The sequence below is a fragment of the Oryctolagus cuniculus genome, chromosome 3 (genome assembly GCF_964237555.1).
Source record: "Oryctolagus cuniculus chromosome 3, mOryCun1.1, whole genome shotgun sequence".
NCBI classification, from domain to species: domain Eukaryota; kingdom Metazoa; phylum Chordata; class Mammalia; order Lagomorpha; family Leporidae; genus Oryctolagus; species Oryctolagus cuniculus.
The window spans coordinates 76,955,877-76,979,960 of record NC_091434.1 but is presented as its reverse complement, the minus strand read 5'-3'; the positions used below and the strand labels follow the sequence as shown (position 1 = coordinate 76,979,960).

General features: G+C 39.4%; 1 protein-coding gene across 7 annotated transcripts in view; it reads right to left on the bottom strand.

Moving 5' to 3' along the window:
- Window positions 1-24,084, bottom strand: part of GRB14 (growth factor receptor bound protein 14) — a 127,122-nt gene that overhangs the window by 31,527 nt on the left and 71,511 nt on the right. For all 7 annotated transcript variants that reach the window (XM_051848580.2, XM_051848581.2, XM_008258679.4 and 4 more), the window contains one exon: window positions 12,776-12,932. In XM_051848580.2, coding sequence (XP_051704540.1) covers window positions 12,776-12,932 — 157 coding nt within the window. The remainder of the gene's footprint in view (window positions 1-12,775; window positions 12,933-24,084) is intronic.

Here is a 24,084-nt window from a genome sequence, read left to right as displayed (position 1 = left end):
TCATCAAATTCATAGAGGTCATTGAGGGGAAAATTGTAGTTAAGGGGAAGGAGAATGAGGGGTTATTATGAAGGAGTTATTATTTAAGTTATTATTTAAGAGTTTCAGTTTGGGAAGAGAGAAAGTTCTAGAGATAAATGGTTCTGACAGTGGTACAACCATATGAACACATATAATGCCACTTATAAATGACTGAAATGGTAAATTTTATGTTATGTACATTTACCAAAAATGAAAGGAATAACTTCAAAACAAAATCACCTTCCTTTTCCTTTCTGAAACTCTTTATCCCCTAAATTCTCTTAACTCTGCATTTGTTAGAGACATTTTTAGCCCACTCTCTAGAAAAAATGTAGAATTAAAACTTTTCATTGCATTTTTTTTCTGGTCGCGCTTCCCATATGCCCCAGGTACTAGGTGGTCTCCCCCCAGGGTCTCTCACACAAGCAGCACACACCCCCGTCCCTACAGTTCCCACTCCAGTTGAAGCCTTCACGCTTTTCCTTCTCAGCCTTGAATGGTCTGAGTCATAGTCCCAAATGTAAGGTTTCCTCAAAGATAAAAATCCCTAATGTCTACGACAGCAAAAGTCCAAAATCCTGAAAATCTAATTCCTATATAAATAATTTTTTTAAAGCCATTTGTTCATGTTTAAAAGGGGATTTATTCAAGAAAACAAAAACATGCTTGAACACTTCATAGGCCACTTTACATAATAAAATTGACAAAAATAACATACTTTTTAAAAAGACTTTATTTATTTATTTGAAAGTCAGAGAGTTACACAGAGAGAAGAGAGGCAGAGAGAGAGTGAGATCTTCCATCCGATGGTTCACTCCCCAGTTGGCCACATTGGCCACAGCTGCACTGATCCGAAGCCAGGAGCCAGGAGCTTCTTCCAGGTCTCCCACATGGATGCAGGGGCCCAAGGACTTGGGCCATCTTCTACTGCTTTCCCAGGCCATAGCAGAGAGCTGGACAGGAAGTGGATGCCGGCGCCTCAGGCCAGGGTGTTAACCCACTGCGCCACAGCGACGGCCCCAAAATACATGTTTTTATAAGTATAAACACTCAGATATAGTTAATGGTAGGTAAACCACAGTCATAACAAAATGTGTCAAAAAGTGAAATGTACAAACGTGTCAGTAGGGTTGGTAATTATGTGTACCCAGCTTTATAACTGTGGACATCTGATGGAAAAACTGAAGACTGGTGACAGTGTTGATCAAAAGCAAGAATGAATAACCATGATATACATATGCAGTTGCCCAAAAGCCAAGATATTAAAAAATTATTTCCTTAAGAAAGGAAGTTTCAATATTTTATGTATATGCAGAATACTTATACAGAAAATCTATATTGTGATAATGCATTTTCACAGCCAAATATATAAAAGATGCATAAAACAAATTAGAACTGTCTAAAAGTCTTACACAATGCATGCCTCCAGTATTAATAAGAGTGCAGAGATTAAATGCATAGCATAGTGAACTGTAAAAAACCAATGCTCACAACTTTACCCTGGAAACATCCTCACAGACACGTTCAAAACTATGCTTTACAAAGTTTCTAGGCTTTTGTTCCATGATGCAACTACCTACATACAACTAGAAACTCACCAATCCCTCCAAGAAACCAGCTTTGCACCTCTATTATATAGCCTGCTTGAAATGGGAATTGTGGCTTTCAGGATTTCAATAGTCCTGATTGTAACCCTTATGGACTATGATTTTTATGATTTTAGACTTTAGGGATTTTTGATCTCTTTATATTATGGTGTTCAGAATTAAGACCAGCACTGTCTCTTATCTCCAAATCTCTAGCTTTTTGTTCTTCCAATCTGATCTGCAAGCATTTTTCATAGCAAACCCCCTAAGACATACGTATGTGTGAACTCTATTCAAACAGCTTATCTACTTTTATTTGTTATAAGATATATCATGGAGTCTGGCAATGAGGACTTATTCATTCAACCATCTATTCAACAAATATTAACTGAAGGACAATAATGGGTCAGTCAATCATCTTGGGGCTGGGAATTTTTTAGTGGACAAGACAGTAAGCAGAAAGAACCAACTCTCATTGAGTATTCATTCTAATAAGATAGACAACAATACAATGTGAAATTTAAAAGGTGTTGACAAACTATTAGAGAAAAATAGATCAGAAAAAGGGAGAAAGTGCTAAGGGCAGTGGGAAAAGGAATTCATTGTCAATAGATTGCCTGGAAATGTCTCATTGAGAAAGCAATGTTTAAACAAAGACCCTAAGGAGAAGGGGGCATGAGCCAAGCAGGTTTAGAGGAAGAGCAAGAACAAAGTCATTGGGGCTGATGCTGTGGTGTAGCAGGTAAAGCCGCTACCTGCAGCGCTGGGATCCCATATGGGTGCTAGGTTGTGTCCCAGCTGTTCCACTTCCAATCCCAGCTCTCTGCAATGGCCTGGAAAAGCTGTAGAAAATGGCCCATGTCCTTGGGCCTCTACACTTGTATGTAAGACCAGGAAGAAGCTCCTGGCTTCTGGCTTCAGATAGGCCTAGCTCCACTGTTAACGGCCATTTGAGAAGTGAACCAGCATATGGAAGACTCCCTCTCTCTCTCTCTTTTGCTCTGCCTCTCTGTAACTCTGCCATTTAAATAAAGAAATCTTAAAAAAAAAAAAAAAAAAAGAAGAGTCCTTGAGGCACAGCAAAGAGGATAATGAGCCCAAAGTTGAGTGAGCAAAGAGGAGAGGCCATCAGAAGAGGTTAGAAAAGTGATGGTGATGATATTGGGGTCATACAAAGCCTTGCAATCCATGGGAGACCAGGAAGAAGCACCTGGCTCATGGCTTCAGATTAGCACAGCGCTGGCCGTAGTGGCCATTTGGGGAGTGAACCAACGGAAGGAAGACCTTTCTCTCTGTCTCTCTCTCTTACTGTCTGTAACTCTACATGTCAAAAAAAAAAAAAAAAAAAAAAGCCAGATGGCTTCCAATAAAGTTTCCCAAGACTCTCTTCTTTATCCCCATCCTATAACCACGCAAATTTTAACCAAAGAGGTAAATCCCACTAAATAATTATACTATGTTTTTAATCACCTAAAAGACACATGATCAATCCTACAACAAGGGGGTCTTGGTTGCAATGTTCAAAGCATAAAATAAATCCAGACAATTTTTGACTTACCATTTGGGAAATGATACCATATAGCCTTCACATAAATTCATCATTATTATTTTTAAAATGTTATTTTTAAAGCTTCATAAAATCTATCTAAAACACCACATTAAACACATGATTAAAATGTCACAGAAACAAGCCTATTTTAAAAAATGAATTATAATTGTCAAATGCCACTGTTATGTAGGTGAAAATAACAATCAAGAATGAGAGAAAAGGAAAACAAAGCTTCAAAAAAGAATTCTAAATGCTTTTGAAAAATAAAAACAGCATGTAGCTTAAGTTTTATTTTTGTTCCTAATGGAACAGTGAGGTATTATTTGGCAAGAGAAATATTGCCAAATAATGATAACTATATAATTTTGTTTTCTGTTAAATTTTCAGGAACTTCTTGTTAAAAAAAATACAACAAGAGAAAAAGAAGAAGAAAGAAGTTTCTTCTGAAACTGTTGATTTAACTTCAAAGTCTTTTTAAAAACCTCAATCCTCCAAGAATGGAAAGTGCTCACCTGTGACCTTCTGCCTGGATTTCTTGGCTGAATCTACTGAAAGTACAGCGTGGGGCTCAAATAGAAACCTGAGTCCCTACTCTTCTCATCACTTGATAAGAGAAGAAACAAAAGTGGCTTTTACCTCTAATTCACCCAGAAAACAATTCTTTGTATACCTTTGTTACAGGAAACTCCAGGAGACAAATGCTCCTTGTACTTCTCTGTGCTGGGTAGAAACTACATACATTTTGTCAATCTTATTTTCAGATAAAAATGAACAGCCTCTGACCAAGCAAAACAAAAACTGCAGAAGCAAAGAATAAAACAGGGCTCAATTTCTAAAAGGTTCCTTAACCTAAGAATACTACTTAATGCCAGCAGGATCCCCCAGAAAATTGCCACTGCCAGATCAACTCCCCTAGTGCAATAATAGGAAAATCGTGACACTTCAGCATGATGGTTATAAAGGCCTTGCAGTTCATTCTTCAGCAAATCAAAATAGTCTTTGTATTAACTCAGAACCAACAATCACAACTTATATTCATAGAAAGCTGTATTTTTCCAGAAAGTGTTTGCATATATATTATTTCAAACAGACTGGGTAAGTATCTGAAGAGTTTAGAAACAGCTTCCTTAATTTCCAAGTTACTCAATGCATCTTTTAAGGACTCAGAATAAAATTCCATCAGCGCATGGCGTGTGACTTCTTTAGCTTTGTTTCCAAGTCTCTTCCTTCCATGTACTTGGGTAATCCATCCTGAGAATAACTTGATAAGATACCTCACAGTTCAGCGTAACTTAGCTCAAAATACATTTATTTGTCTTAAACCCTAAGTTACAATGATGCACGCATGCAGGCTCCCTGCTGTCATAGAATCATCGTCTGGCAATGTGGTCACTACTAAGATAGCTGTAGAAAATGTTACAGCATCAAAGACAACAGATATTTTGGGCCCAACTAGGAGCCTCTGGAAGATAATCTGAGTTTGAAGAACCTCAAATATCATGCTTATTTCTTTTCTGATGACTAAAATAATCTATTTCCCTTTGAGAAAATTTTACAAAAAAAGCATACAACTGATAGCACACTGTTAAACCTTTCAAAAAGAAATAAGCACTCAACCTTTCTATATATTCCTTTTATGCCTTTTTCTGTGGATCTATTCATGCATATGTGTATATAACTTTCGCAGAATTTAGGAAACATTGTACATAATTAGTCATTGCAGTTATTCAATTATCATCATTACAGCCTTACATTTGCTCCCATCAGTCTTCAAAGGAAGCACTTCAAAAACATGATCAAAAGCTGCATAATATTACATTCTATTGAATGTAATGTATACCATAATGTATAGCACTCTCCTATTAAGCATTAGGTTTTTCTTCTCTAACTAAATGCTGTTGTAAATAATCTGCTTTAAACAGCCTTATTTCCTTGCTGTACTACCTACAGCAGTCCCTGCGGGAGTGTCACCCTCCCCAGACACAATTCCTTGCTAACGCCCTTCATGCCTCTCGCACCTCTCTGTGGTTTTTCAGGCAAGGGATGTATGGGAACAGGTGGTGCCAGCAAGTATCCTGAGCACCCCAAGGAACAGCTTCAGAAGGCAGTAATCTGCTCTGAGAGCTGGGCATGTGGAAGAGGTAGATGGGTCTCCCTATCTGCTCCCAGATGGAAAAGGCCATCCAACTGCACAAGGATGAGTGCTGGATGCCTCCAGCTGCCTTTCTCTCAACTCTCCCCAGACTGTGGCACCAGGTCAGCTGGCACTCAGCTTGGGCAGCTGAAGGTTCTCTTGTTTATCTTGTTTTCACAGTTATTTTTAAGAAATGGCTAAGGGGTTATACTTCCCTACCATTTGAAAACTACAATAACTAAACCTTGGAAGATGCACTGCAGTTAGCCAGGCAAAGATGGACAGGAAAGGGCTTCTTGAAAATTTTAAAACATGAACAAAGAAACAGAAACTGTGGTTAATGAAGGAATCTGTAAACAGCTGTCTGAAGTATGACATAAGGGAGGTGGGGGTGAGAAAAGGATGCAGATGTGAGGGGCAGGCAGGCCTCAGGGTGCTACAGGCTCCACACAGGATCCTGGACCTGAATGCAAAGAGAACCAGGTCTGCATTCAGATGAATGACCTTGGAATAGTCAGAGGCAAAAAGATTAGTTGCAATGCTAATAACACCTTGAGAAGCGATGATGGGATGGAGGCTGTGAGAATTAGTGGAGGAATAGTCAGTTGAATAGGAGGTAGACTTTTTTTAAACTTTTATTTAATAAATATAAATTTCCAAAGTATAGTTTATGGATTACAATGGCTCCCCCCCCATAACTTCCCTCCCACCCGCAACTCTCCCATCTCCAGCTCCCTCTCCCATTCCATTCACATCAAGATTCATTTTCAATTATCTTTATATACAGAAGATCAATTTAGTATAAATTAAGTAAAGATTTCAACAATTTGCACCCACATCGAAACACAAAATGTAAAATACTGTTTGAGTACTAGTTATAGCATTAATTCACATTGTATAACACATCAAGGACAGAGACTTAGTTATGGGTACTTGTCACATTAGTTACTAAACATTTTCCATTTCCAGTGTATGTGCCACCAGGACACCATGTGTCCTCAAAGTGCAAGGGGTCAAGGCATAGAATTCCCTGGACAGAAGCAAACACAGGGCTACATGTCCCAAAGGCTTTGTAATTATTTCAGCTGTTGATGAGGGTTGTCACTATGGTGATGGCTGGTAGATTATAAACAGCACAGAACTACAGCCACAGATCAGCTCCAGATAAAAGGAAAACCACTTGTACCTCTTCGGTTAAAAAAAGAAGAAACAGCTTCAAAAACAGGTGGCGGTGAACGTGTCCCTCACTGCCCAATGTATTGCTTTCTGTCTTAAAGAGAACTTCTGGATATAGATGCACACATAAAAATGGTTTCATTAAAAGTCTCCAGTCATTCATTTTGCTTATTAAAGCCACTCCACAAGGATTCTCACAAAGGAAATCTCAGCCGTCCGTAGCAATGATACTAAAATACGATGAATTCCTCTTCCCATGTAGTCTAAAGCTATGTGCTTGAGATACTGTGTAATTGTCACTGCATCACAACATGTTTTCAATTAGGAATAAAATGGGGGCAAGATAACCATGGACCCCATGAAGTTTCCGAGGACTGGAAGCTGAAGTTCTCTGCCCCAACTTCTTTCAGTGACTCTAATAGCAGAGGATTCCATCTGGGGAGCTACAGTGACACCCAGTGGCTGTGAAGAAAGGCACACCAGCTACAAAATCTGGATCATTACATTTTCAAAGAATGAGAAGTGTTGCGATGCTGACATATCAAATTCAACATCTATTAAGCTATGTGTACAACCAGGACCATATCATATATTATCCCAAATCAGAAAAATCAAATATTGGTAACAGAGTCAAGATATTAGCTGCCTGGAATGATTTTCTCTGTTAAGATTCTTAGCAGTATACATTAATACTTCTGGGCAGAAGATATGAAATATTGACAGTACTCTTAAGGTGCCAAACATGACAATGTTTCTTTTTTTTTTTTTTTTTTTTTTTTTTTTTTTTTTTTTTTTACAGGCAGAGTGGACAGTGAGAGAGAGAGAGACAGAGAGAAAGGTCTTCCTTCGCTGTTGGTTCACCCTCCAATGGCCGCCGCGGCTGGAGCACTGATCCGAAGCCAGGAGCCAGGTACTTCTCCTGGTCTCCCATGGGGTGCAGGGCCCAAGGACCTGGGTCATCCTCCACTGCACTCTCTGACCACAGCAGAGAGCTGGCCTGGAAGAGGGGCAACCGGGACAGAATCCGGCGCCCCGACCGGGACTAGAACCCCGCGTGCTGGCGCTGCAAGGTGGAGGATTAGCCCAGTGAGCCGCGGCGCCGGCCAACAATGTTTCTTTGTATATGAGTTTAAGAACTTGTAATTTCTACATGATCCTCTTGCTCAGCCAAAATAAATATGAAGGTACTTCCAAAAATTCATAGAAAATGTAATTAAAAGACAATTTTAGGGGCTGGCACTGTGCTTCATCAGGTTAAGCTGTTGCCTACAACCCTGCCATCCCATATAAACACCGGTTTGAGTCCTGGTTGCTTCATTTCCCATCCAGCTCCCTGCTAATGCACCTGGGAAGGTAGTGGAAGATGGTGCATATACTTGGGCACCTGCCACCCATGTGGGAGACCAGGATGGAGTCCCAGGCTCCTTGCTTCAACCTGGCCCAGCTTTGGCCAGGCCATTGCAGTCATTTGGGTAGTGAACCAGAAGATAGAATATCTCTCTGTGTGTCTCTCCTTCTCTCTCTCTGTAACTTTCAAATAAATATTTTTAAGACAAATTTGGTACAAGAAAGTTTTGAAATTTATTAATTGTTTTCCATAATATGCACTTCATTGAACTTAGAAAAAAATTTTAAATTGATTTGAGGGGGGTCTGGCGCTGTGGCGCAGCGAGTTAACACCCTGGCTTAAAATGCCGGCATCCCATATGAGCGCCAGTTCTAGTCCCGGCTGTTCCACTTCCTATCCAGCTCTCTGCTATGGCCAGGGAAGGCAGTAGAAGATGGCCCAACTCCTTGGGCCCCTGCACTCATGTGGGAGACCTGGAAGAGGCTCCTGGCTCCCGGCTTCGGATCAGCGCAGCTCTGGCCATTGTGGGAGTGAACCAGCGGTTGGAAGACCTCTCTCTCTGTCTCTACCTCTCTCTAACTCTGTCTTTCAAATAAATAAAAATAAATCTTTAAAAAAAATATTTAGGGGAGGGGGGAGAGAGAGAAAGCAAAACAAGATCTTGATTCACTCCCCAAATGCAAGGCCAAAACCCCAGGAACCAAAATGCAAACCAGACCTTCCATAACAGTGCAGGAAGACTACTACTTGAGCCACTACTGTATTGGCAGGAAGCTGGAGCTGGGAACTGAACTGAAGTACTTTGATGTGGGATGTAGGCATCTTAACTGCTCTCATTCCATGAGTACTTAATTTTTTAAAATTTTTAATCTTCTTTGAAATGCAGAGAGACAAAATAAGGCAGAGATCTTCCATCCACTGTTTTTCTCCCTAAATGCCCCTTGCAGCCAGGGCTAGGTCAGGTCAAAGTGAGGAGCCTGGAAAATTCCATCTGGCTGTTCCACAAGTGTGACAAGAATCCCAGTATTTGAGCTGTCACCTAATGCCTCCCAAGGTGTGAATTAGCAGCAAGCTAGATCAGAAGCAGAGTGGGAACTCAAATCTGGACAGTCCGATATAGGATGTGGGCGTCCCAAGAAGTGTCTTAATTGTTATGCCAAATGCCTGTCCCTAAAAATATCTTTTAAAATGCTGTGTACCACCCCTTTGTTTTTAGAATTCTATGCACTTAAAATTGATCATTTTGGTTAAGGAGACATCATGAATGTCTTTTGAACAATATGCAGAGCTGACAGGCTGGTTCTAAGTATCCATAGCACACACAGAAGACACAAATGAAAGTGTCCAATGTTCAGCTGCAACTGCATATTATATTTAAAAAGGAAAACTGCTTTAGTGCTTTTCATTCATTTAAAATACAAATGGAAAAATGTTACTTCACACCACTTATTTGAATACACTATGACTATTAATAAGCAGTGCAAAACATTTTTCAAAGACACATCCATTTTTATTTGAGGCTGGGAAAAATCCACAGCACCTCAACAGTGGTTACTCTGTAACAGTGTTAGACGAAAGAACTGTAAGCTGCTAAACCTAACACATATTAGAACTGGGGCAGAATTATTGTCCGCAACTTTTCTGTTTAAATACATGACCCAAGTGTAAGAAAAAAAGGAAATGAACATAGAAAGCTCTGAAATTAAAACTCCATCTCAAATGCTTTGGTCTAATGACGCATGGTTGATGAAGCCAGAACACAATATTCTCACATCTTTGATTTTATTTCAGAAAATACAGTGATGGAGAAGTATACTTGCATTATTATTAAAAGTTTAAATTTATTATGTCTCTCAAATTAATTTTCAGTGTTCCATTTTAAGCGTTTGTATCAAGACTTATATATTTTGTTACTTAACATGAGTAACTCTCAGAGTTCTGACTGAAAAACACTCCCAGATTTACAGAGTAGGTTTTTATTACTAAACTTCAACATGGTTTGTCACAGATAAATTGTAGTGAATATATTTTAAAAAAAGTTTTTTAAGTGCCCCCAAAGAAAAACTCGAGTATAAAATACTGCAGTTATACATTATGCAAACTAACAGCTATATTTCTGCCAGCATATAAGAAAATGAATAATGTGGAAGATGGAAAATACCCATGGAGAATTAACACCATACTTCCAGGAAATCAATGATCACGAAGAGAAGTTAAATTGGTCACAATGGCAACGAAGACAATGCATGTAGAGATCAGCCTGCTTGGGAAGAAAGGACAGCACGTCACACAGGCCAGCACCACACCATTCAGAATTCTGGCTTTCTCTGCAGCAAGGAATGATCTGGGCTCAGCTGTCTCCAACAGCTGGCACTACTGTGCTCACCAGCTCTCAGCTGGGGAGCTGCTCGGGCTCAGAACCCCTGGGGAGATGGCGAAGGACTTCAGCTTCCTTTCCACCGGCTTCCGCTCTCCTCTCCCCGATGCTCTGACAAGTTCTAGGATGAGTCGTCAAATTAGAAGCAAACCAACACGTTCTAAAGGGCCCAGGGAATGCAGGAAGAGTTAAGCAAAATCACTTTCTGAATGTTTTCAAAGTGAATCTTTGTGAGAAAACGCTTTTTCTGCCAGCACCATGTGTTTTATACCTCTTCATAAGAGAAAAGGAGACTTCTCCTCTGTAGCAAACCTTGCTCTGGCATATTGCTCTGGGATATAAACCCTCAAATGCATTAAACAAAGGAACAATTTTATCAGCTTGTATTGGCAGCTATGTGAGAAAGCAAAGGACTAACAGCTAGGTATAAAATTATTTTACATTTTTTAAAACAAATTGAAAGGAATAATTGAACTGCTACTGATACATTATTTAAAATGAATTTGATGACTGATTATTAAAGTTTTTAAACATATAATGCAAAGAAGTTTGTACTGGGTTGACAGTAGTCTCTAAAAGATAACCACATCTTTTATTTCTTTATTTTGACAGGCAGAGTGGACAGTGAGAGAGAGAGAGACAGAGAGGAAGGTCTTCCTTTTGCCGTTGGTTCACCCCCCAATGGCTGCTGCAGCCGGCGCACCGCACTGATCCGAAGCCAGGAGCCAGGTACTTCTCCTGGTCTCCCATGAGGGTGCAGGGCCCAAGTACTTGGGCCATCCTCCACTGCACTCCCTGGCCACAGCAGAGAGCTGTCCTGGAAGAGGGGCAACCGGGACAGAATCCGGCGCCCCAACCTGGACTAGAACCTGGTGTGCCAGCACCGCAGGCAGAGGATGAGCATATTGAGCCGCGGCGCCGGCCAATAACCACATCTTAATTTCTGGAATCTGTGAATGTCACTTTCTCTGGCCCCCAAAATAAAAACAAAAATAAAAAAGAGGGGGTCTTACCAGATATGATTAAATGAAGAAATGAAATGAAACTGTTCTGGATTATCTGGGGGATCCCTGAGTGTTAGCGTTTTTATAAGAAAGAGGAGACTTGATGCAGACAGAAGCAGAGAAGGGTCTCTGACCCAGAGGCTGGGATCAAGAGACGCAGCCCACACCAAGGAATACAGGCAGCCACCAGGAGCGGGGGAGGCAAGGAGCGGATTCTCTCCTAACACTTTCAGAAGAAGCACAACCCCCAACCACACCTTGACTTCAACACTGATTTTTCAACGATGGTGACTGCGGACTTCTGGCCTCCAGGAGTATGAGAGAACAAATTTCAGTTGCTCTGAGCCACCATGTTTGTAATAATTTGTTATAGCAACCACAGGAAACTAATACAGAGTTCAAAGAACCAAATGTCATTGCCATAGCAACCTCCTTCTTTTCTTATCTACTTATATGTGAGCCTATTTTCTAACATTAATATCCATAAAAATAAGAAAGCAAAGAATAAAATCCATGCAGAATCCTGTCTCATTGTGGAGGAATGGATTCTTTATAACTTAAAAGGAATTTTTGAAAAATCTCCACAGTTAACAATACAGAGATACATTTACAATGAAAACTTTTAAAAGGGTTATTCTTAAATTATGTCTTAAAAATGTGGAGGAAATAGTAATTTCTTCAAGAAAAATTTAGGGTATGCCCTCTAATAAAGAGAACCACCATTATGGTTACTACTATCAACCCCAAAAGCAGACCAAATGACAGCTTATTTTATCAACTACTCATAAAGTTTTTAACATGCTATGAAAGATTATTATGAAATTTAACTTTTCATTAATTTGAACTCTGTTTTACCTCCAAAATTCCCACAGATCATTATTTACATGAAGCGGTATGGGATATATAACACCTCTATCTGTGGGGAGCAACTGGGAGCAACTCGGACTAGACTGTTACTGGAATTAAGATTTATTCTATGCATCTGCTCTCCCACAATATGGCGCTGGGAGAGGAGGAAACAGCTTCTACACAGCTGCCTCCAGTTCAACCAATAAACTGTAGGACCTGCTCCTGATTGGAGGAGAGCAGCGTACTCGGCATGTGGGTAGCAGAGTTGGGATTGGTGGAAGAGGACTATAAAGGAGGAGAGAGACAACATGCACCAGGAACATCTATGAGGAACACCTGAGCAGCCCCCGAGAGAGCCGGCCTGCGGTGTGCCGCTCCCCCGCGGAAGTGGGGAAAGTGGCAGGGGGAACCGCCCTTCCACAGAGGTGGAAGGGACGGTAGCCAACCCGGGAAGAACCAGCAGCAAACCCGGGGAGGGCCGAGCAGAAAAAAGAACAGCGCAGGGTCCTGTGTCGTTCCTCCACGAAGAGGGGGAGCGACATCTATCCTTGTTTCCATATGTGGTACTCCATCTCTTAACCACCAACAAGCAATAATGAAAAGACTAAAGAAAAGGATTATTCACAATTCCTTTCTAGTTGTATACATTTGCAGGAACTTTTCTTCCAAGTGATTTACATTATAAGAAGACAGTGATTTGATAATTTAAAACCATGATTCTGTGTCCTCACCTACACCTATGTGAGGCAGATGCTCAAAGAGTGTCCAGCTGTGGTCATCGACGTAATGATTCTTTAGAATCAACAACTGGCAAACATCTCGGGCTGTTATGTCACTGGGAACCTCTAGAGCCCTGCTGGTTTCATCTTCACTGTACACTTTAATCACCTGTGTAAGCAGAAACAACAAAAGGTTAATATTCTTGCTTTATTTTGTTTTTTAATAAAACAAAAATACACATAGATACACATAGATAGTAGAATGGTTATGACAGTAAAACATATTAACACATTCCCTATCTCACATAGTTATTCATTTTGCATGTGTGTGACAAGATCAGCTAAACTCAACTCATTTAACAAAAATGCCAAATATAATATAACCTAAACTAACTACTCTTACCATATAAATCTCTAGATTTGTTTTTACTGTATATCTGCTACTTTGGCCTACAACTTTTCATTTCCCACCATACATCTCCCTGATCCTGGAAACTATGTTTTTATTCTCTATCTCTGTTTATTGGACTTTTTAAAAGATTACACGTTAGATCATCCATGCAATATTTTTCTTTTGGTATTTGGATAATTTCACTTAGTAGGTTTCTAGGTTCATCCATATTGTGGCAAATGGCAGGATAACCTTTTCTAGGGTTGCAAAACATTTCATTGTAACTGCATGTATGCTATAGAATATAGACATGTACATCACTACATGTACATATATATCTCACTTTCTTTGTTCATTCACACATCCATGGCCACATACATTGTTTACATGCCTCAGCTCTTGTGAATGATGTTGTGATGAACATAGAAGATATCTTTATGAGGTAGTGATTGGTGGGTCACCAGTATTTCTATTTTTAATTTTTTAAGAAAACTCCTGTTTTCCACATGGTTGTGACAATTTACATTTCCATCAACAATGTATAAGGACATCCTTTCCATTACACCCTCAATGATATTTGTTACTTGTCTTCTTGATAATAGCCATCTCAATGAGTATAATGTGAAATCTCAGCATGGTTTAAACTTGCATTTCCTTGATTAGTGATATTGAACACCATTCCATACACCTGTTTTTCACTTTCATGTCTTCTTTGGAGGAATATTTATTGAAATCTTTTGCCCATTTTTAATTGTTATTTTTCTACCTTTGAGTTGTATGAACTCTTTTATAAATTTTGACTATCAACCCCTATCAGATATTTGGCTTAATATTGTTTACCCCATCCATGAGTAGACTTTTCATAAAGATATTCTACTAAAATATAATTTTATTAAGCCCACAAACTTATTGCATAATAGTCCTTTATGCAAGGGAACATCAAAACATTCATGGAAAAATGGAATTAAGAGACAAGTTGAGGGGCAGGTATTTGGCCTAGCAGTTAAGATGCTGGCTAGGATGTCTGCATCCCACATTGCAGTAACTGGATTCTACTTCTGGCTCCAACTCCTGATTCCAGCTTTCTGCTAATGGAGATCTCCAGAGGCAATAGTGAAGCTCCATGTGGGAGAACAAAATTGCTTTCCTACTCCTGCTTTGACTTCCCCCAACTCCCTAGCCTTTGTGGGTATTTGGAGAGTGAACCAGCAGATGTGAGCACCCATCTCAAATGAATAAGTAAATAAATGTTAAAAGATAACTTTTTGGTACAAGAAAATTTTGTAATCTATACATAGTTTTGTCATAATACATATTTCCATGAAATTTCTGAAGATTTCTCATATATATTCTACTTCTAAGTTTATTACATTTTGAATGATTGCTGCCTATCCAATATTCATGTGTCAAAGTCACTCTGGCCAACAACTTCCACTTTCTTTTCTTATGTGATCTATGGGGCATTCAATGATTATTCAATATCGTTTTTCCACCACTCTGGTCTGCTAAAAATTTATCTAATTTATGGATTTTTTTAATTAATTGATTTGTTTGAAAGGCAGAGTGACAAGAGTCAGACGGATCTTCTGTCTGCTGGATCACTCCTCAAATGTTCACAACAGCCAGAGCTGAGTCAGGATGAAGCCAGGAGCCAGAAAGTCCATCTGGGTCAAGCACATGGGTTCTGGGAGTCCACGCCCTTGAGCCATCATTTGCTGCCTTCCCAGACACATTAGCAGGAGCTGGATCTCAGAAGCAAACAGCCGGGACTTGAACTGGTACTCAAATATGGAATGCTGGCATCTCAAGTGCTGGCTTAATATGCTGCTCTACAATACTAACCCTGACTCAGCAATATTTTAAATTTTCCATTCCATATTTAAATTCTGTAAATGATCCAAGTAACACTGGTGATTTATTCCCAGATATCCTCCAGTAGCAAAAGCAGGGAATAGAATAAGACTGCATGAAAATATTTCTTCATTTCAGCTATGAAATTGGGGCAAAGACTGGCTAGATGTTGACCAAATCTGACTGAATTTTAGTCAATGGAATGTAATCATATAGAATGTTTAGCTTCTAGGTTCAGCCCAAAAATATTTCTTATAAGCATACTCCACTCTCCTGCCACCCTCTCTCATTGAATGGAAGTCATGACAAGGATCCAGAGAATAGGGAAGCCATGAGTTAGAATGAACCTTTGTCCCTAAAAGAGTACATAGAAGATTCCTAACTAGTAAAACTCATATGGTACTTTGACATGAGCATGTAATGAACTTCTACAGTGTTTACTTACTGTGATTTAGGTTTATCTATCAAAGCAGCCACTGTTATCCTTAATTACACAGAATTAGAGTTTCATCTAAAACCACTCTTCCACATTTACCAAGCTGTGCTATGTATTAGAATTTCCACTATTATGTGTTATTTAAATTATTGCAGAAAGATAAATACCGATGACAACAGCACAGGAAGGCCAACACAAAAACATATGTACACATTGGGGATGACAAGAAAATTCAATATAAAAATACATAACTTACAAAAACAAATTCTTTTCATATTTAAGAAATTTAAAAACAAACTATAATGATACATCAATTGTGTCCTACCAATGTTTAATTATTCTTAATGACAGTGCATCAAAAAGCCACTCTTTTACATTGATGGGGTGAACTAAAATGCTAAAACTATTTTGTACATCTATGAGAGAAAATTTCTCAAATGCATTAAAGGCCCATTCCCTTAAGAAATTCTACTTAATTTTTTGATCCAGTAATTTTACTATCTTGATAAATCTATCCTCAATGTGGAAATTGCTTTAGGCATTGACGTATCCAGCAAAGCACTGTAGTCAGCTCTCTTTATTCACAGGTTCCATGTTCATGGATTCAAACAATCATTGATTGAAAAGATGCAGGAGAAAAAAATCATCTCTCCTGTATAAAAAAATTACCCTTGTCATTATTTCCTAAATGACACAATATAACAATTACTTACATAGTGTTTACAATGTATTAGGCATTAAAAGTAATCAAGAGATGATTTAAAGTATACAGGAGGAGGTTACTTTGTATAAGGGACTGGAGCATCCACAGATTTTGGTATATGAAGGGAGCAGTGGAACAAATCCTTTGCAAGGAATTAAGAACAACTGTTATTTCTAATTCTATAGACCTAAATATTCAGCAATATAAAAATGGCAGACTACAGTACTTTCTTTTTAACTTTTATTTAATGAATATAAATTTCCAAAGTACAGCTTATGGATTACAATGGCTTCCCCCCCATACGTCCCTCCCACCCGCAACCCTCCCCTCTCCCACTCCCTCTCCCCTTCCATTCACATCAAGATTCATTTTCGATTCTCTTTATATACAGAAGATCAGTTTAGCATACATTAAGTAAAGATTTCAACAGTTTGCACCCACACAGAAACATAAAGTGAAAAATACTGTTTGAGTACTAGTTATAGCATTAAATCTCAATGTACAGCACACTAAAGACAGAGATCCTACATGAGGAGTAAGTGCACAGTGACTCCTGTTGTTGACTTAACAAATTGACACTCTTGTTTATGGCATCAGTAATTACCCTAGGCTCTTGTCATGAGCTGCCAAGGCTATGGAAGCCCCCTGAGTTCACTGACTCTGATCATATTTAGACAAGGCCATGGTCAAAGTGGAAGTTCTCTCCTCCCTTCAGAGAAAGATACCTCCTTCTTTGATGACCCGTTCTTTCCACTGGGATCTCACTCGTGGAGATCTTTCATTTAGTTTTTTTTTTTTTTTTTTTTTTTTTTGGCTTTCCATGCCTGAAATACTCTCATGGGCTTTTCAGCCGGATCCGCATGCCTTAAGGGCTGATTGATTCTGAGGCCAGAGTGCTGTTTAGGACATCTGCCATTCTATGGGTCTGCTGTGTATCTCACTTCCCATGTTGGATCGTACTCTCCCTTTTTTATTCTATCAGCTAGTATTTGCAGACACTATTCTTGTTTATGTGATCCCTTTGGTTCTTAGTCCTATCATTATGATCAATTGTGAACAGAAATTGATCACTAGGACTAGTGAGATGGCATTGGTACATGCCACCTTGATGGGATTGAATTGGAATCCCCTGGTATGTTTCTAACTCTACCGTTTGAGGTAAGTCAGCTTGAGCATGTCCTGAATTGCACATCTCTTCCCTCTCTTATTCCCACTCTTATATTGTACAATGTAATACTTTATCCATTTTAGTATTTTTTTTTTGTTCTAGTAACATTGGTTGAACTCTGTAATTAACACACAATTATTCTTAGGTGTTTAAATTTTAACTGAAAAGTGATCCCTTTTAGGAATTTGGAAAACATTATGCTGAGTGAAATAAGCCAATCCCAAAGGGGCAAATACCACTTGTTCTCCCTGATAGGTGACAACTAACTGAGCACCAAAAAGGAAACCTGTTAAAGTGAAATGAACACTATGAGAAACGGTGACTTGATCAGCCCTCACCCTGACTGTTGATGAGCAACTTAATATGTTATCCCTCTTAGTATTTTTTTCTGTTTGTTCTACTTTATACTTTTGGTTGAATACTGTAATCAATAGACTACAGTACTTTCATAGAATGGAATATTATATGGTCCTTAAAATCTTCTCTTAGAAAATTACATAAAAACATTTAAAATTTTCTAATTTGTGTTCATCTGTTTGAGAGGCAGAGAGAGGGCGAAAGAGCAATAAAGATTTCCCATCTCCTGGCTAATTTCCCAAATGCTCTCAACTGCTAGGAAGGGGATAGGTGGAAGGCAGGAGGTGGAAACTTGATCCAGGTCTCCGCCATGTGTGACGGAAACCCAATTACTTGAGCCATCACCAATTCAGGAAATGGACTCAGGAGGAATCTGGAATCAGGATCCAGAGCCAGGGCTCAAGCACAGGCACTCCAATGTGTGACACGATCACCCCAACCACTGAGACAAAGGCCCCCTCCAACTTCCTAAAATCTTATATTTTCAGGGCCAGTTTATTAGTGTGCCGCTGCCTCAGCTTCAGGGTGGAAGATGTTTGACAAATGAAGTCCAGAGTCCCCCAGGAGACTGATTATTTCACAGATGGGCATCAATCTAGATATCTGTTCACATAATCAGAGTGGACTCTCTTTCCTCCTGGACCTCAGTGGAGTAGTTCCACTTTTCTATTGGACGTGGTAGAAGCAGATGCCACTGCTCACCAAGACAGCAGCTGTGGGAGAACTGGCCTGTTTGGGACGAGCCATGTTGCAGCAGACTGAATGTTCATGCCCCTGCAAATTTGTATGTTGAAACTCCAAATGCAGGGGATGGTATTTGGAGGTGGGGCCCTTTGGGAGCAAATTGAGTTAAGGGAAGAGCCCTGCCAAATGGGACTATGCCTTATTGAATAGGCCATTCTGTGAGCCTCACCACACACAACACTCATTTGCAGCCATTCTTTCTTAGATGCACATGTGATGCCTTCTGCCTAAAGCACAATTCAGTGTTCCACCACCACCAACACACTTCTTTTGGGAAATCTGTACCTACATTTGGTCCCAGCTCCAACAGCACTCTCTCTAGAAAGCCCTCCCTGAGTGTCCAAAGTAATGTGCCCTTATCTTGTGCTTTTTCTGTTTGCATGTCTTTCTCTTCAACTATGCTAGCAAGACCTTTTAAGGCAAATCTCTACTTGCTGATTTCATTGCATCGTCAGGACCTAGACCATGCAACACTTGCTTCCCAAAGATCCACAGACTGAGTGAACCTCATATATTCTGCAAAGTGGTTTATCACAGTGGTTTGCACATCACTGGCAATCAATATGTAGTTGTAAAATTGACTCTCAAAATACTTTCTGGCAGGAAATGTATACCTCACATTTTTATGCTCAGGAAATTAAAATTCTTTTCAATGAACAACAGACATACAATTTTTCATCATAAAAAATCCTAGGTAAAATGAATGTACTACAGCAGTTCTGGAGTCACTGAGGTGGCCATAGGGCATATCAGAAAGGTGATGAAAATGTACTGTCAAAATCAGATGTGATTGTCTCTGAATTTTTCTCTTAAATTTTGTTAAGACACACATGTAGTTCACTATGATGCCAAGATCTGTTGGGTGGGGAATCCTTTTTTTTTCTGCCAAGGGCATTGGGATATTTATGGCATCAATAAAATTATTAACTTAAAAATTAGCCTGCTATGGACTTATTGAATTTTGAGTCTCATCTGCAGTTGCTTTGGCTGGGCCAGATTACAGGTTTTCACAGGTCTATACAGCCTGCAGCCAGACATTCCCCCCCTTAGTTTAGAGTCTCAATATTTTTCTGTATCTACATCTAAGTGGGTTTTGTTCCGAAGGGTGTGCTTTTCATATTTATATCTGTGTTAGAAAACTGGTGGAATTCTAAGGATGCCTTTCCTTACATGGCCTTGCTGCTGTGTTCACAACTGGCAGGACCAGCTCCTGGGACTGCTCCTCCCCAGGAGGGCAATGCTGAGTCACACTTCAGTTCTCTAATACACAGGTCAGGTCAGGACATGGGGGTGGGGTGGATGAAAGCATGACTGGTGGCTGCTGAAAACGTTCCTTGTACCTCCACACTACCTGCTTTGTTTCAGAGAAGTGAAGAAAATGAAAAATTGGATGGGGCTGGTGTTGTGGTGCAGTCGATTAAGCTGCTGCCTGCTATATTCCAGCATCCCATATGAGTACCACTTCAAGTCCTGGCTGCTCCGTTTACCATCCAGCTCCCTGCTAATGCACTTGGGAAAGGAGGATTTGGGCCCTGTCACCCAAATGGAAGATCTGGATACAGTTACAAGTTGCTGACTTAGGCCTGGCCCAGCCCCTGCCGTTGTGGCCATCTGAGGAGTAAACCAGTGGATGGAAGATATCCATCTCTCTGTCTCTCCTTCTCTCTTTGTGACTTTGTTTTTCAAATAAATAAATAGTTTTTTAAAATAAAATGAAAAACTGGAGCCATTCTAATGCATGTGCTATACACTCAAAAAGAAGGCAAGGATAGAGCAGTGGGTAAAGTTAGAAAAATGAAAAACTAACCAATTGTGAAATGCCATTATAATGTTCAGACTAAGTCACTGCAAATTAGAAATAAAAAATTGTAAAGAATTGAGACACACAAATTTAGAGGGGCTAGGCTCACTTAAATGTCTGGAATAGATGCATGTATTCATTTTTAAAATAAGTAACAGCTGCTGAGAGAAAAATGTTTTGTTTGAACTCCATTTCAACCGCTTATACTTTTAAAGATCTATTTAATTCTGACACTTGTCCAAAATACACACTTCTCTATGAGTGATATTCCCCAACAGTAAATCCCTGTAGACTTTTAGATCCATCCAGTGATTATGCAACTTCCTTAACCTACCAATGGGGTGCCTTTGTTAAAAAGTCTCATTTTATTCTATTTCTTCCTCCTTAAAATATATGGAAAAGGAAAAGACAATCTAAGCCTTAATTCTTTAGTAGAGCTGAACGGGCCTCCTGCCAAAAACCTTGCTTCAATAAACGTTCCTACATAAGAAAAAAAGTCAACTCATTACAAAAGCTACATGACTAGTGTGGATTAAAACTATGTGAAAGACTTGTGACCATGTGAAAACTGAATAGTAGAGCTGTTCTTAAGAATCACTAAAATTACATCAAAATATTGATATCCTATTTCTTCTATATATGGAGAGGTAAACTGATTTACAGTTAATATAATCATGCTGCTTAATAAAGAGATATTATACCTTTATAGTTCAGTGAACAAAATTCCCAGTTTGCTTTATAAAGCTAAAAATATGGGTGGGAAAATAGTTCTTTTTTTAATATGTATTCATTTATTTTAAAGTCAGAGTTACACACAGAGAGAAGGAGAGGCAGAGAGAAATAGAGAGAGAGAGAGAGAGAGAGAGAGAGAGAGAGAGAGAGAAGTCTTCCATACATTGGTTCACTTCACTGTTGGCTGCAATGGGGATCCAAAAGCCAGGAGCCAGGAGATTCTTCTGGGTTTCCCATATGGGTGCAGAGGCCCAAGGACTTAGGCCATCTTCTACTGCTTTCCCAGGCCATAGCAGAGAGCTAGATAGGAAGTGGAGCAGTCAGGACTCAAACCATTGTCCATACGGGATGCTGGCACTGTAAGTGGCAGCTTTTACCCACTACGCCACAGCACCAGCCCCAAGAATATTATTCTTATCCATTTATCTACAAGATCATTTGAAATTGTATGCAACAGGAATAAATCCTGCCTGGACCCTAAAGAACAGGAATGAACTTTGTTTCATCAGTGGCCTGAAAGTTGACTGGCCAGGGACATGGGGCACTGATAAGTCTCTTTATAACATCCCAGCAGCCGAAACAGATAGAGTGCCCAGGGAAGGCCAAGCACGCACACACTGGCTGGGTTGGAAGCCCTTTCTGTGTCACTGTAATCCTAACAATCAGAACAACCTTGGCCTTTGGAGGAGTTTACAGCTTCAAACACTGCTCTCTCGAAGCACAGGGCATTGCATGAGGCAGATTTAATACACGCTCACAGCTGCCCCTGCAGGGATCCACTAGAATTTGAGTCGAGCAAATCTGTTTTGGCTGACACCCTATCAGGACATGTTGATACACTTTATACATGAACTCCTCCCCTAGACTGTCCTCCTTAAGAAGTAAGTGGAGGAGAGAGACTAAAAATTAATATAATCAATTTTAAAGGAATAGACACAATAATGTTAAAATTAAGACAACAACAAATGGTAACTGTTCAGAATAAAAGCTTGAGAACCCTAATGCTTCTAGACTAAAAGACAAAATATTAAAAATGTAAAGTATAGGCTATTCTTACAAATATATACATGAAGAGATAGAAGTTGAAAGTCAATTCAATATGTAACATCTTTCCTCTAAGGCACACGTAACATTTCTCGGCAATACTCAACTGAAATTCAGAGTCTCAGAACCAATTCTGTGAAAAGTCATAAGAACAAATAGAGTGAAGATCACGCACTCAGCCTTCCCCCTCCTTGCTGGTGCCCTGAGGGACTGGGAAGATATTGATGGCCGCCTCCTTCTTCAATCTGGATCCATTCTAGAATATCTGAAACAAGCTCAGGGTTGCAAAATAGTCATATCACCATGCCACAGAGTTGAAAGGGGGATTCAGAGCTGCCATGGTTGGAAAGCAATTAATTACTCCCTAGGTGTGCTCCACTTATTCTGTGTTTCTTCAGAGGAGAGAGGGGAGAAATGCGATTGTCATTCATCAGGTAAAAAAATGAGTACAGACTAAATCTACATACACAAGCAAGAATCCACAGGGTGAAGTGAGAGCAAGAACAAAAAAGAGAAAAAAAGCTACTTGAGGCAAGATTATCTATGGTTATCCTCAATGTTTGCATTTTAGGAAAATTTAAATTCAATTTTAAATACATAAAAAATAATATTTAATCTAAACACCACATTTAAGTATATTACTGTGATGAAAAGTAGATAATATTTAATCACAGAAAAATTCACTAATATATTTTCTATTAATTATACATTAAAATTCATATAACTTACACATAGTTACATAAAAGATATACTCATATGCATTACTGAGATGTAACTCAGAAAATAAGAAACCTGACCCTCAGAAGTTTGCTCTGAACTAGGTAGCAAAGTGGAGCTTACTTCCATAGCTCTTCAAAGGTTTGTTATTCAACTACAGTATGATTATAAAACATCTTCCAATGTTTCAAGATTTTTTTTCTTTGTTATAGTTAAAAGATAGGCAATGTACCCAAATCACATGTAATATTTTTATATCGAGGTCACGAGCAGCCCTGAGTTTTTGTGTTCTTCCAAATAAGGAATGCAGTGTTTTCAGATAAGAAGAGACATTCTCAGATAGTTAGAATTAAGAAATTCAATGTGTTCCCTTGAAGGGAATGGGAAATAATATAGTCATTATTTCTTATTCCGAATCTCTAACAGAGATTTTGAAATGTTGTAGTTCAAAAGCACTGTCCAAAAGACCCCAAACCACTGAGGAAAAGCTGTTGCTTTCTTATTTCCTCCCTGTATTATTTTGCTAGATGCCAAATATTTACTAACACAAAACAGTACATAGTTTAAAGAAAGCACGTAACGAAAGAAGTCTTAAATTATTTCCATCTAGAGGGATTTTTTTGAATATCTATTTATTGTCATTTTTATTTGAAAGCCAGAGTCACAGACACAGAGGAACAGACAGATCTCCCATCCACTGGTTTACTCCTGAAATGTGCACAACAGCCAGGGCTGAGCCAGCTGAAACCAGTAATCCAGATTTCAGCCCAAGTCTCCCACATGGGTGGCAGTACTTGAGCCATCACCTGCCGTCTCCACTGGTGCACACTAGCAGGAAGTTGGAATCAAAAGCAGAGCCAGGACTTGAACCCAGGCTCTCTGATACAGGATGTGGGCATCCCACGTGGTGTGCACCAAAGCGATCTTCAAAAACATATTTTACTTGATTGTGAATGTTACATGTTTAATTAATTATATGACACTAACTCAACACAGATTTTGTCAGCAACAACAGAATTACAGGAATTGATTGACACAACTTTATTCCCTGAAATCCCTTCTTTAGTCTCTGGTTCCAGTCAGGGTTTTTTCCCCTTAGTTATTTTTTAAAAAGCTGTACTCCTTCTGGACACAGGAATATTGCACTGCTGCTCGTTCTGACGAGAACACGGTCTCCCCACCATCTGCTTCTCTGTCAGATCTCAGACAATCCATTTTTTCTGTGGGGAAGCTTTCAATGACCTCCTCCTGTAGGTCCTGCCTTTCGCTCAGCACACACATGTGTATATACTTCTGTGCACTGTCCATCACCCGCTCTGCTCAGAACACCGCATGCCAACAGGACCATGACGATGCTTAATGCACTGTGGGGCTAGC